We start from the raw sequence: 11835 nt of genomic DNA on the forward strand, positions 1-11835 counted from the left end.
TTAAAAATGGAACTACCATTTGACCCACTGATCCCACTTCTAAGAATATATCTTAGAAGCCTGAAACACCAATCAGAAAGAATGTATGCACCCCTATGTTCATAGCAGCCCAATTTACAATAGCTGAGATCTGGAAACAGCCCATGTGTCCATCAGTAGATGAGTGGATAAAAAGCTGTGGTACATTTACACCATGGAATACTATGCAGCAGTAAATTCCGCCCTCAGTCTGGAAGGGTGATGTGGCTGGGGCTTCGCCAGCCTCACTATGTCTGCCATTTTCAATTTTCAGAGTCTGTTGACTGTAATCTTGCTGCTTATATGAACCTGTGCTTATATCCAATCCTTGGCACCCAGCCTCCTGGACAGAAATAAAACTGGATTGTTGGGTATGTTTTGGAAGTGCGCCAGAATTGGTGAACGGAAGAGTCCTTATGTTGCAGTATTCTGTATAGTGATGGCCTTCAGCATCCTATTCATGCAGTAGGTCAGAAAAATACCTGAATTTAATTTCCATCAGATTTCAATATAAAAAGGGGACTTATCTGCAGAAAATAATGCAAAGAATAAGGTTGTTTCAACATTGAATGAGATAAATTCCCAGCTGCTGTTCTCTATTTTGTTATTGGACCAATGTTCTATATAATTAGGATGTAACCATTTAATACTCAAAGAGTTTGTAGCAATCAGTCTCAGTACTGTCACTACAATATTACATGCTGCAAATGTCATTATGTTGTGTCCAATACCAGTTTTTAGTGAGGTATCTCTAAGGCACATAGTAGAAAAATTTGGTAAATTATTCAAGTTCCTTCACTGTGACTTGGAAGTGATATATCTTTATAGAATGAGACCATATATTGAACTAGCTTTCTTTTTTTTTTTCTTTTTTTTTTTTTTTTCCAGTTTCAGAACATTTTATACAAAGTCACAGTGTCAGAACTCTGGTAGAAAACGGGGAGGAGGGGGAGGGGAACATCAGCTCAGGAGGTATCCATAGTCTCGCCTTTGAGCTCATTAAAGAGGAAGGCGTCCTGGTACTCCTTCATGTACTGCGTGGAGCGCGACTCGTCCAGAAAGAGTGAGTAGACCCGCTTGATGTCGTCTACCTGCACCTCCGTGCCCTTGCGTTTCCGGCACACCAGGCTGGCAGCTGTGATGAGCTGGATGGCATAGCGCAGGGAGGTCTCCAGCCCAATTCGGGTCAGCACCGTGTAGGCGTCCTCGCTCATCTCCACATCTTCCTCCTCACACCGGATGCGGAGGATCTGCTTCGTGTCCTTCTCACTGTAGGGGGAGGTGGAGACAATGAGCAGCCGGTCCAGTAGGTCGATGGGGATGCCGTGGGGGCTCTGGTAGCTGGTACCCCGGATCCGGGTGATGCCGCGGTTGGTGGCCATGATGAGGACGGGCGCCATGTCGCTCTCCAGTGCCCGGTTGAGGAAGGAGAAGCTCTCGATGTCCAGCATGTGGACCTCATCAATGAACAGCACCCCAGGGATGATCTCCGCCTTGCCCTCCTCGCGCCACTCGGCCACCTTGGCATTGATTTGCTCTCGGACTTCTGACTTGATCTCCCCTGTGTCACCTGAGAAGAGGGCCAGGAAGCCCTGGGTGCGGGAGTTGATGACATCGATCTCGTGCAGGGACACGGTGTGCACCACCTCCTTGCGCTTCTGGAGCTCCCCGTCTGGGCACTGCACGAACTTGGTCTGGGAGCCCATGGCGTCGTAGTCCCGCGCGCGTGTGAAGGAGCGGCCCAGCTTGGAGATCTTGCCCGTGGCCTTGTCGATGGTGATCACGTCCCCGGCCTGGACCTTGTCCTTGGTCAGGGACTCGATCATCTTGGTGCCCAGGTCATATATCGTCTCCATCTCGGTGGTCTTGAGGGTCAGCTTGCCCACCTTGGAGCCCGTCCCCGTGGCCGGCCGGTCGATCTGGATCTCCACCACCTCCCCTTCGATGATCTCCGTCTCCTCCTTGATGCGAACGCCGATGGACCTGCGGAAGGCCTGCGTCAGCGCCTCTGTCTTGCTCATCTCCAGGGAGAAGATCTCGCTGCCCGCAATGGCTGTGAATGGGGTGTCGGGGCCCAGGGCCTGCGCCATGCCCATGGCGATGGCTGTCTTCCCGGTGCCCGGCTGGCCGGCGATGAGGACGGCCCGGCCCGCGATCTTCCCTTCCCGGATCATCTCCAGCACTACGCCCGCTGCCCGCCGGGCCGCCAGCTGGCCGACCATGCCCTGGGACGCCTGCCGCGGCTCCAAGGCATCGTCCAGCCCCAGCCCCCGGATGTGGGAGTGAGCGCCAATACGCTCAATTCTTGTCACATCACGGACTTCTGGCACTTTGGTTGTGGCCGTCACGGTTGCCATGATGCTCACCAACCGCTAATGAACTAGCTTTCTTTATTGGAAAAAAAAAAAGGTTCAATTTGTGTTGCTAAGTGTTGCATTCATACTTAATAATACTGGCTTTACCTCTGGCCACACCATTTTGAGCATTAACCAGAGTACCTCTACTCTTAACGAACTATGTGGTTTATAGCAGGTTTTTAAACTATTTAAAATAAGCCTATGCAGTTCTAAGGAGAAAGATAAATGAGATGTGACTTGAGTAGTATTGAGAAAGTGTTCATATTTAATGTGAAAGGATTTAGAATAGCTGATTGGTGTAGTTGCTTCTGCAGCCTCTCTGGTTAAGTATGGATAAATGTCTTAAGTATAAATTTGACCAGCTGTCATTCTCTAAGTAAAACTACATTCTTAGAATAAAAAGAATAAAATAGAACAATTAAAAAAAAAAAAAAAAAGAAGGATCTCTTACCCTTTTAGACAGCCTGGAGGGACCAGGAGACTATTATGCTAAGTGAAATAAGCCAGTCGTAGAAAGTCAAATACCATATGATCTCACTTATATGCGGAATCTAATGAACAAAAGAAACTGACAAAAAAAAACCTGATCCAGAAGCATGCAACAGAGTGACTATTCTCAGAGGGAAAGGGGAGGAGTAGGAAGAGAATAACCAAAAAATTTATATGCATATATGCATAACCCATGGACACAGACAATAGTGCAGTGAAGGCCTGGGGGCAGGATGGGAGTGGGGAAGTGGGAGTCAATGGTGGGGGAAAGGGAGACATCTGTAATACTTTCAACAACTAAGAGCCCAATTGGTGTTGCACAGTGGTTGAGCATTGACGTATGAACCAGGTCAGTTTGATTCTGGTCAGGGCACATGCCTGGGTTTTGGAGTAGATCCCCAGTCAGGGCTGTCCAGGAGGCAGCCGATCAATGATTCTCTCATCATTGATGTTTCTATCTCTCTCCTTTTCCCTTCCTCTCTGAAATCAATAAAAAATATATATTTTATAAAAACAATAAAGATAAATAAATAAATAAATAAATAAATACAATGTGGTATCACCTCACACCTACCACAACAGCTACCATCAATAAATCAACAAACAGCCCTAACTGGTTTGGCTCAGTGGCTAGAGTGTTGGCCTGCGGACTCAAGGGTCCCAGGTTTGATTCCAGTCAAGGGTATGAACCTTGATTGCAGGCACATACCCAGTAGGGAGTGTGCAGGAGGCAGCTGATTGGTGTTACTATCTCATCGATGTTTCTAACTCTCTATCCCTCTCCCTTGCTTTCTGTAAAAAATCAATAAAATATATTAAAAAAATTAATCAACAAACAAGTGCTGGCAAGGAAGTGGAAAAAAGGAAACTGCTGGTGGGAATGCAGACTGGTGCATTATGGAAAACAGTATTGAGTCTCCTCAAAAAAGTAATAATGGGACTGGCATTTGACCCAGTGATCCCACTTCTAGGAATATATCCTAAGAAACCCGAAACACCAATCAGAAAGAATATATGCACCCCTATGTTCATAGCAGCGCTATTTATAATAGCTAGGATTTGGAAACAGCCCAAGTGCCCATTAGCAGATGAGTGGATAAAAAAGCTGTAGTACATTTATACAATGGAATACTATGCAGCTATAAAAAGATGGATCTCTTACCCTTTGTGGCAGCATGGATGAACCTGAAAAGTATTATGCTAAGTAAAATAAGCCAGTCATAGAAAGTCAAATATCATATGATCTCACTTATATGTGGAATCTAATGAACAAAGTAAACTGACAAACAAAATAGGACCAGAGATTATGGATACATGGAACAGACTGACAGATATCAGAAGGGAGGAGTATGGGGTACTGAAAAGATTAACCAAAGAACTTATATCCATACTAGAGGCCCAGTGCATGAAATTTGTGCACTCAGTGGGGGAGGTCCCTCAGCCCAGCCTGCGCCCTCTCGCAGTCCGGGAGCCCTCGGGGGATGTCCAACTGCCATGGAGGCCAGAGAGGCTCCCACCACCACTGCTGTGCTCACCAACCATGAGCCCGGCTTCTGCCTCAGTGGCACTCCCCTTGTGGGAGCACTCTGACCACCAGAGGGCAGCTCCTGCGTTAAGTGTCTGCCCTCTGGTGGTCAGTGCGCATCATGGCAACCAGTCGTTCCGCCATTCAGTCGATTTGCATATTAGCCTTTTATTATTTAGGATATGCATAGTCCATGGACACAGACAATAGTGTGGGGAAGACCTGGGGAGAGGCAGGGATGGGAGAGGGGGAAAGAAGGGGAATTTGGGGGTATCTGTGATATTATCAACAATTTAAAAACAAAACAAAATGGGGGAAATAAGCCATCCTAAATGTAATGAGAAGGGAGTGATGCAAAGTTTGATTGATGTTATCATGCTTTTATAATGAATCCAATGTGTATAATTAATTGACATAGACCTAAAAAAAAATACTATACAAACATCTAAACATTTGGATAACAGAAATGATCTGACAATTTATAGATAATAAAGTGCTACTGAGTAATAAAAAATCCCCTCCTTTACATTCCTACTGCCAGCACCTTGTCGGAGCGTAAGTAAAGGAGGTTATAGACATCATCATAGGTACCACTATAGATTTATGTGCCAGGCACTAGAGTAGGAATACATTATCCTATTTTACCCTCATGGCCACCATAGATGGATGGATTACTCCATCGGATACATTTCTTCATCTTGTCTCCTTTTCCTTGATATTTTCTCATTACTCCTTTTATGTCTCCCTTCCTCTCTTCGTCCATTGTTAGTTTCTCCTCCTTCCTCTCCTTTCTGATCCCTCCCCCTCTGTCTCTATGAGAGTTACTGCTAGGGTCGCCATGTAGGCGGTCCACTGAAAATTAGGTGAGGTGGTTTACTGGAAACTGAAAGCCATTAATCATGTCTTTCACCAGCTGTAATGAGAATAATAGTAAAACTGCAGGGAGGAGAGAGCCCCAGGCAGGGCATAATGGAGTGCAGGGGAAAGGCAGAGAATGTGCCTAACATTCCAGCCTCCCGCCCCTCTCCCCCCGCCCCCCATAAGCAATCTGGGGGTCTAACATTTCCCTCCTCAAGGATTTTTGATAATGAATTCTTTTAGAGAAAAAGGGGCATTGGGTCTCCTCTATAGCTGCTTCCTGCTGGAAGGGGCAGCATTTTCCTTCAGACCAAAAATCCTTGCTCTTGTCTGAGGGACGATGAGGCCTGGGCACTAAAAGAGTTGGTGATGGTGTCTAGGGGTGGTATTTCCTGAATATAAGTAGGGCTTGTTATCTGGTGGAGACAAAGTATTTATTACTGGGACAAAAGCTACAACAATAAGAATTATGACAAATGGCCCATGACCGGTTTGGCTCAGTGGATTGAGCGTCGGCCTGCGGACTGAAAGGTCCCAGGTTCGATTCCGATCAAGGGCGTGTACCTTGGTTGCGGGCACATCTCCAGTAGGGAGTGTGCAGGAGGTGGCTGAATCGATGTTTCTAACTCTCTATCCCTCTCCCTTCCTCTCTGTAAAAAATCAATAAAATATATTTTTAGCCGAAACCGGTTTGGCTCAGTGGATAGAGCGTCGGCCTGCGGACTGGGGGGTCCTGGGTTCGATTCCGGTCAAGGGCATGTACATTGGTTGCGGGCACATGCCCAGTGGGGGGTGTGCAGGAGGCAGCTGATCGATGTTTCTCTCTCATCGATGTTTCTAGCTCTCTATCCCTCTCCCTTCCTCTCTGTGAAATATCAATAAAATATGTTTTAAAAAAAATATATATATATATATATTTTTAAAAATAAAACTTTGGAGACAATTGAATTAGAGTCTAATATCAACAACTGTGTATTAGAGTCCTTTGAAACACAATTTTCCCCCTAAAAACCACCCTCAATGTTATTAGAGCCACATTAAGACCAATTTATTTACTGTATTAAGTTTAGTTTCAATTTGGCCTGGTTATTTGCATAAACATAATAAGTATAGCAATGAATTGTATAAGCTTTTAAATTTTTTTCCTTTGCTGGAATCTCCTAGTTGAGCTTTAATTAGCCCCTCAAGTTAGAGAAGCTGAGCCACCTAGTTGCCATCAGGTTTTCTGGCAATACCTATAGACTTGGATGAATTCCTCAAGTTCTTGAGGTTCTCAAAATGTCTTGAGGTTCCTTCCTTGCCATCTTTTAGGAAAGCAACCTTCGTTCCTTATCTGGAAAGATTGCCATGAACCACTTGACCAAGCAAAGTACCAGGCTTTCTCCAAGGGGCTCTCATTGGCTTCAAAGTCAGTTTTCATTTCTTGAGGCTTCTGGTGACATCCAGAGTCATGCATATCTCTTTCAGACATAACATGCCAGCCAAAGTCTTGATTAATAAAACTACAGTTGAAAGCTTGTCTTATTGAATTCATGGAAAGAAATATATTGCCATGACTCAGTCATTAAGAATTGCTAGCCCTAACTGGTTTGGTTCAGTGGATAGAGCGTAGGCCTGTGGACTCAAGGGTCCCAGGTTCGATTCCGGTCAAGGGCATGTACCTTGGTTGTGGGTACATACCCGGTGGGGAGTGTGCAGGAGGCAGCTGATCGATGTTTCTCTCTCATCGATGTTTCTAACTCTCTATCCCTCTCCTTTCCTTCTGTAAAAAATCAATAAAATATATATATATATATTTTTAAATATATTTTATTGATTTTTTACAGAGAGGAAGGAAGAGGGATAGAGAGAAACATCGATGAGAGAGAAACATCGATCAGCTGCCTCTTGCACACCTCCTACTGGGGATGTGCCCGCAACCAAGTTACGTGCCCTTGACCGGAATCGAACCTGGGACCTTTCAGTCCACAGGCTGATGCTCTATCCACTGAGCCAAACCGGTTTTGGCAATAAAATATATTTTTTAAAAAAGAAATCCCCCCCCCCAAAAAAAAATGTTTGCCAAATTCTGGAGGGATAAGGTAGGGAGAAATATATATCATTTACCAAATTGCTTTAAAAATGTCTTCTTATATTTGAAAAGCAAGAGTAAAATCCTTATCCTTTTAACAGTGTAGAAAAGAACCAAATTTTAATTGTATTAGCTTATTTTTATTTTTTAATTTATTTCATTAAATTTATTATTCAGGAGAGTACATGCTAGGCAGGGTCTTTTAAAGACTGAGAAGCCCTAGCTGGTTTGGCTCAGTGGACAGAGTGTCAGCCTGGGGAGTGAAAAGCTGGGGGTTCAATTCCAGTCAAGGGCACATGACTGGGTTGAGGGCTTATCCCCAGTAGGGGGCATGCAGGAGGCATCCAGCCAATCAATGATTCTCATCATTGATGTTTCTCTCTCCCTCTTCCTTCCTCTCTGAAATCAATAAAAAATATATTTAAATAAACAAATAAAAATAAACACCAAGAAGATCTCAATATTATTCATCAGCTTTATGCTTTACTAGAGACCTGATGCAAAAAATTCATGCAAGAGTAGGCCTTCATTTCCCCGGCTGCTGGCACCGGCTTCCCTCTGGCACTCGGGATCTGGGCTTCCCTCGCAGCCCTGGCCTCGTCCAGAAGGATGTCCGATCTAATTAGCATATTATGCTTTTATTATTATAGATACCAAAATGAGGTTTATTCTCTTCATTTGTCCTTGGCTGTAGTTGGCAAATGGCACTAATTGGATTTCTGCTGTCTCTGTGAGTAGGGTGGTTTAAGCTATTTACCCTCTGAGTGGGGAGGAAAAATGCAAATTATTTACTCTTAAGTGTCCTTGGTTTAGAGAAGATAGAATTTATTAGATGGCTGCAAACTGCTGTTCAACTATGTCTCAGTTTCCCCATTCCGCTTGTCCTGTCTTACTGGCCTGTGTCATTTGTATCACTTCCTATTAGTATTTTTTTTACAACCTTCTATAACTTTTACAAACTGTTCTTACTCACAAACAACCAGTTTTAGATAATTTACTTTCTTTTTTCTTCAAAATATATTTCCACAAATGAGAAATGCTGGCAAGGATGTGGAGAAAAAGGAACCCTCTTGCACTGCTGGTGGGAATGCAGACTGGTGCAGCCACTGTGGAGAACAGTATGGAGTTTCCTCAAAAACTAAAAATGGAACTCCCATTTGACCCAGTCATTCCACTTCTAGGAATATATCCCAAGAAACTAGAAACACCAATCAGAAAGGATATATGCACCCCCTATGTTCATAGCAGCACAATTCACCATAGCTAAGATCTGGTAACAGCCTAAGTGCCCATCAGCAGATGAGTGGATTAAAAAACTGTGGTACAGCCGAAACCGGTTTGGCTCAGTGGATAGAGCGTCGGCCTGCGGACTGAAGGGTCCCGGGTTCAATTCCGGTCAAGGGCGGTGTGCAGGAGGCAGCTGATCGATGTTTCTCTCTCATCGATGTTTCTAGCTCTCTATCCCTCTCCCTTCCTCTCTGTAAAAAATCAATAAAATATATTAAAAAAAAAAAAAAAAAAAAAAAACTGTGGTACAGCCGAAACCGGTTTGGCTCAGTGGATAGAGCGTCAGCCTGCGGACTGAAAGGTCCCAGGTTCGATTCCGGTCAAGGGCATGTACCTTGATTGCGGGCACGTCCCCAATAGGGGGTGTGCAAGAGGCAGCTGATTGATGTTTCTCTCTCATCGATGTTTCTAACTCTCTATCCCTCTCCCTTCCTCTCTGTAAAAAATCAATAAAATATATTTAAAAAAAACAAAAAAAAACTGTGGTACATCTACACAATGGAATACTACGCTGCTGTAAAAAAAGGAACTCTTACCATTTGCAACAGCATGGATGGACCTGGAGAGCATTATGCTAAGCGAAATAAGCCAGTCAGAGAAAGATAAATATCACATGTGTGGAATATAATGAACAAAATAAACTGATGAACCAAAATAGAGCCAGAGGAAAAAATATTTTAGAATAGAAGTAATCCTGTTATTTGCAGGTTTTTAATATTTCCCACAACTTTTGTGATATTATGTAGTACAGTTTTGGTAATATTATATTTAAAAATCATTTTTCTTGCAATATTAATGTTTATTTCATGTAAAAAATAATAAAATAAAATAAAGGAAAAAATATATATGTATATATTTCCATGCCTCAGGCCTTTTAGTATCAAAACCATACAATCTCTTTCCAGTTTAATTAGAATTCTTAATTCTTAGAAACCTTGGTTTTTATTTAAACATACTCAGTTTCAAGAAACACACCTTTGCCCTAGCTGGATTTGCTCAGTGGATAGATAGAACGTTGGCCTGTGGATCGAAGGGTCCTGGGTTTGATTCCAGTCAAGGGCACATACCTTGGTTGCAGGGTCCTCCCAGGCTCAGGTCCTGGTCAGGGCTGATCCAGGAGGCACGATGTGCGTTTCTCTCACATTGATGTTTCTCTCTGTCTTTCCCTTTCTCTTCCACTCTCTCTAAAAATCAGTGGAAAAAATATCCTCAGGTGAGGATTAAAAACAGAAAGAAAAGAAAAATAAACTCACCTTCAACAAACCACAGAGACATTGTATCAACAGTTCTAAATCCATTGTAATCCATTTTATAGCTTTTTTGTATTAAGAGACCAAAATAGGTAAACTCAAGGTTTGTCTAGCAATCAGTGCTGTAACAGCTGAAATGAGTTAACTTGATAAGCTCACAAGGCTAAGGTTTTTATTTTTATTCCCCTTTCAATAAGGGTTACCTCCTAAAAACTTGCATTTGAAAAGATGTCCTGATAAGAGTTTTTTACCAGGTATTTACATTTCAAAGGTTCAAAGACTTTAGCTTCATAAAGTCAATTATCTATAAGCATTTGAGCTGAACAGGGTAGGTTTGGGGGAAGGTAAAAGGATTTGGTGGCTTGAATTGTTTCTGGAGCCACACCTCTAGCCTTGTAAAGACTTATTTGTAAACAAGGCCAGTCGTTTTTGATACCTTGAGGACTGGCAAATGTTGGCAAAGGGCTAACAAATTCATTCACCCATTTTTGAAAGATTTCTTTCCATTTGGGTATATTTTTCTTTCAAACTCTAGCAATTACAGAGAGATCTAGTTTACAGGTAGCACATAGCTGAGGGTCATTTCTGAGAGTGATAATGGCTTGCATGTATGGAAAAGACACATTACCTGAGAGCTCATTCTCCATTCACTTCCTTGGGAATGGGAAAACGGGTTTAGCTGCAGACTAGATAGTATTAAACTTAATGGTGCCTGCCATTAACCAGCCAAACCTCTCCATTGCCCAATTTGTATTGGGGCCAGGCCGTGTTGCAGAAGATGAGTCTCTTTTTCTTGAGGGATTCAGGGTCAAATTTCTCCCAGTTGGTGAGTGTTGGACAGTGGGAATTTTTGCCCATTCCAGAGAGACCATGGACTATGCCCCAGATAGAGTTGTCAGTGCTGATACCAGGCCAGGCCTTGAGATACGGTCTCACGGCCCCTTCCCAGCACGTAGGCCTTCTTTCATAGAACACTGTCAGCTTTCTGAAGAACAGGATGACCCTGTAAATAACATGGTCGTCAATGGCATAATCCTGACGTTGCTTAGGCAAAACTGTTTTGTCTTGGGTTACTTGCTCTGCAAAAACAGGATGTGGTTAATGTGCTTAAAAATGGTCCTGCACAAAGGGTCGGGGCTGCTCTCTGGACTCCCTGCGTGGAGAAAGGCAGAGCAGTTGCCGGCCGGCTAATAAAGGCTCCCTAAATTTTAATTTGGTCTGGACTCCAGTGGTCGTTCACTCACGCTCGCTCCACAACAGTGAGTATGCATCCCAAAGGGGTATCTAGTAAGACAGTGTAGAGGTGATGTGGCTAACAGCTAACTAATCTGTGAACCCTATAAGAGAGACTGAGGAGGGAACAAATTTGAGGGCAGAATAAGTGTCCCCAATGTCAATTAAAAAGACGATTGGTTGCCCTAACTGGTTTGGCTCAGTAGATAGAGTGTCGGCCTGCAGACTGAAGGGTCCCGGGTTTAATTCCAGTTAAGGGCACATGCCAGGCTGCAGACTCAATCCCCAGTGGGGGGCATGCAGGAGGCAGCTGATCAGTGATTCTCTCTCATCACTGTTTCTATTTATCTCCCTCTCCCTTCCTCTCTAAAAATTTTTTTAAAAAGCCACCACAATTGCCGAAACCGGTTTGGCTCAGTGGATAGAGCGTCGGCCTGCGGGCTGAAGGGTCCCGGGTTCGATTCCGGTCAAGGGCATGTACCTTGGTTGCGGGCACATCCCCAGTGGGAGGTGTGCAGGAGGCAGCTGATCGATGTCTCTCTCTCATCGATGTTTCTAGCTCTCTATCCCTCTCCCTTCCTCTCTGTAAAATATCAATAAAATATATTTAAAAAAAAAAAAAAAAAGCCACCACAATTGTTACCTGAGGCTCTGTCCTGGTGATGTAAGTGGGGATCCTATCAGGGCTTGGGCAGCTTCAGTCTTCCTTGGCCAGTTCCAAGAGGTCTGGAAACTCCAAACCGGATC

General features: G+C 43.8%; 1 protein-coding gene and 1 pseudogene across 2 annotated transcripts; one reads left to right on the top strand and one right to left on the bottom strand.

Moving 5' to 3' along the window:
• The first annotated feature begins 268 nt into the window (after positions 1-268).
• Positions 269-487, top strand: LOC308250996 (protein kish-A-like; annotated as a pseudogene). The gene has a single exon. The product of its transcript is annotated as a protein kish-A-like (transcript).
• Positions 488-983: 496 nt separating this feature from the next.
• LOC308251804 (ruvB-like 2) lies at positions 984-2375 on the bottom strand (the record flags this gene model as incomplete). The annotated part of the gene is made up of 1 exon (XM_080675490.1): positions 984-2375. One exon carries the CDS (start codon positions 2373-2375, stop codon positions 984-986), a length of 1392 nt encoding a protein of 463 aa, XP_080531616.1.
• Positions 2376-11835: the final 9460 nt, after the last annotated feature.

Source organism: Plecotus auritus (genome assembly GCF_963455305.1).
Source record: "Plecotus auritus genome assembly, chromosome: 6".
NCBI classification, from domain to species: Eukaryota; Metazoa; Chordata; class Mammalia; order Chiroptera; family Vespertilionidae; genus Plecotus; species Plecotus auritus.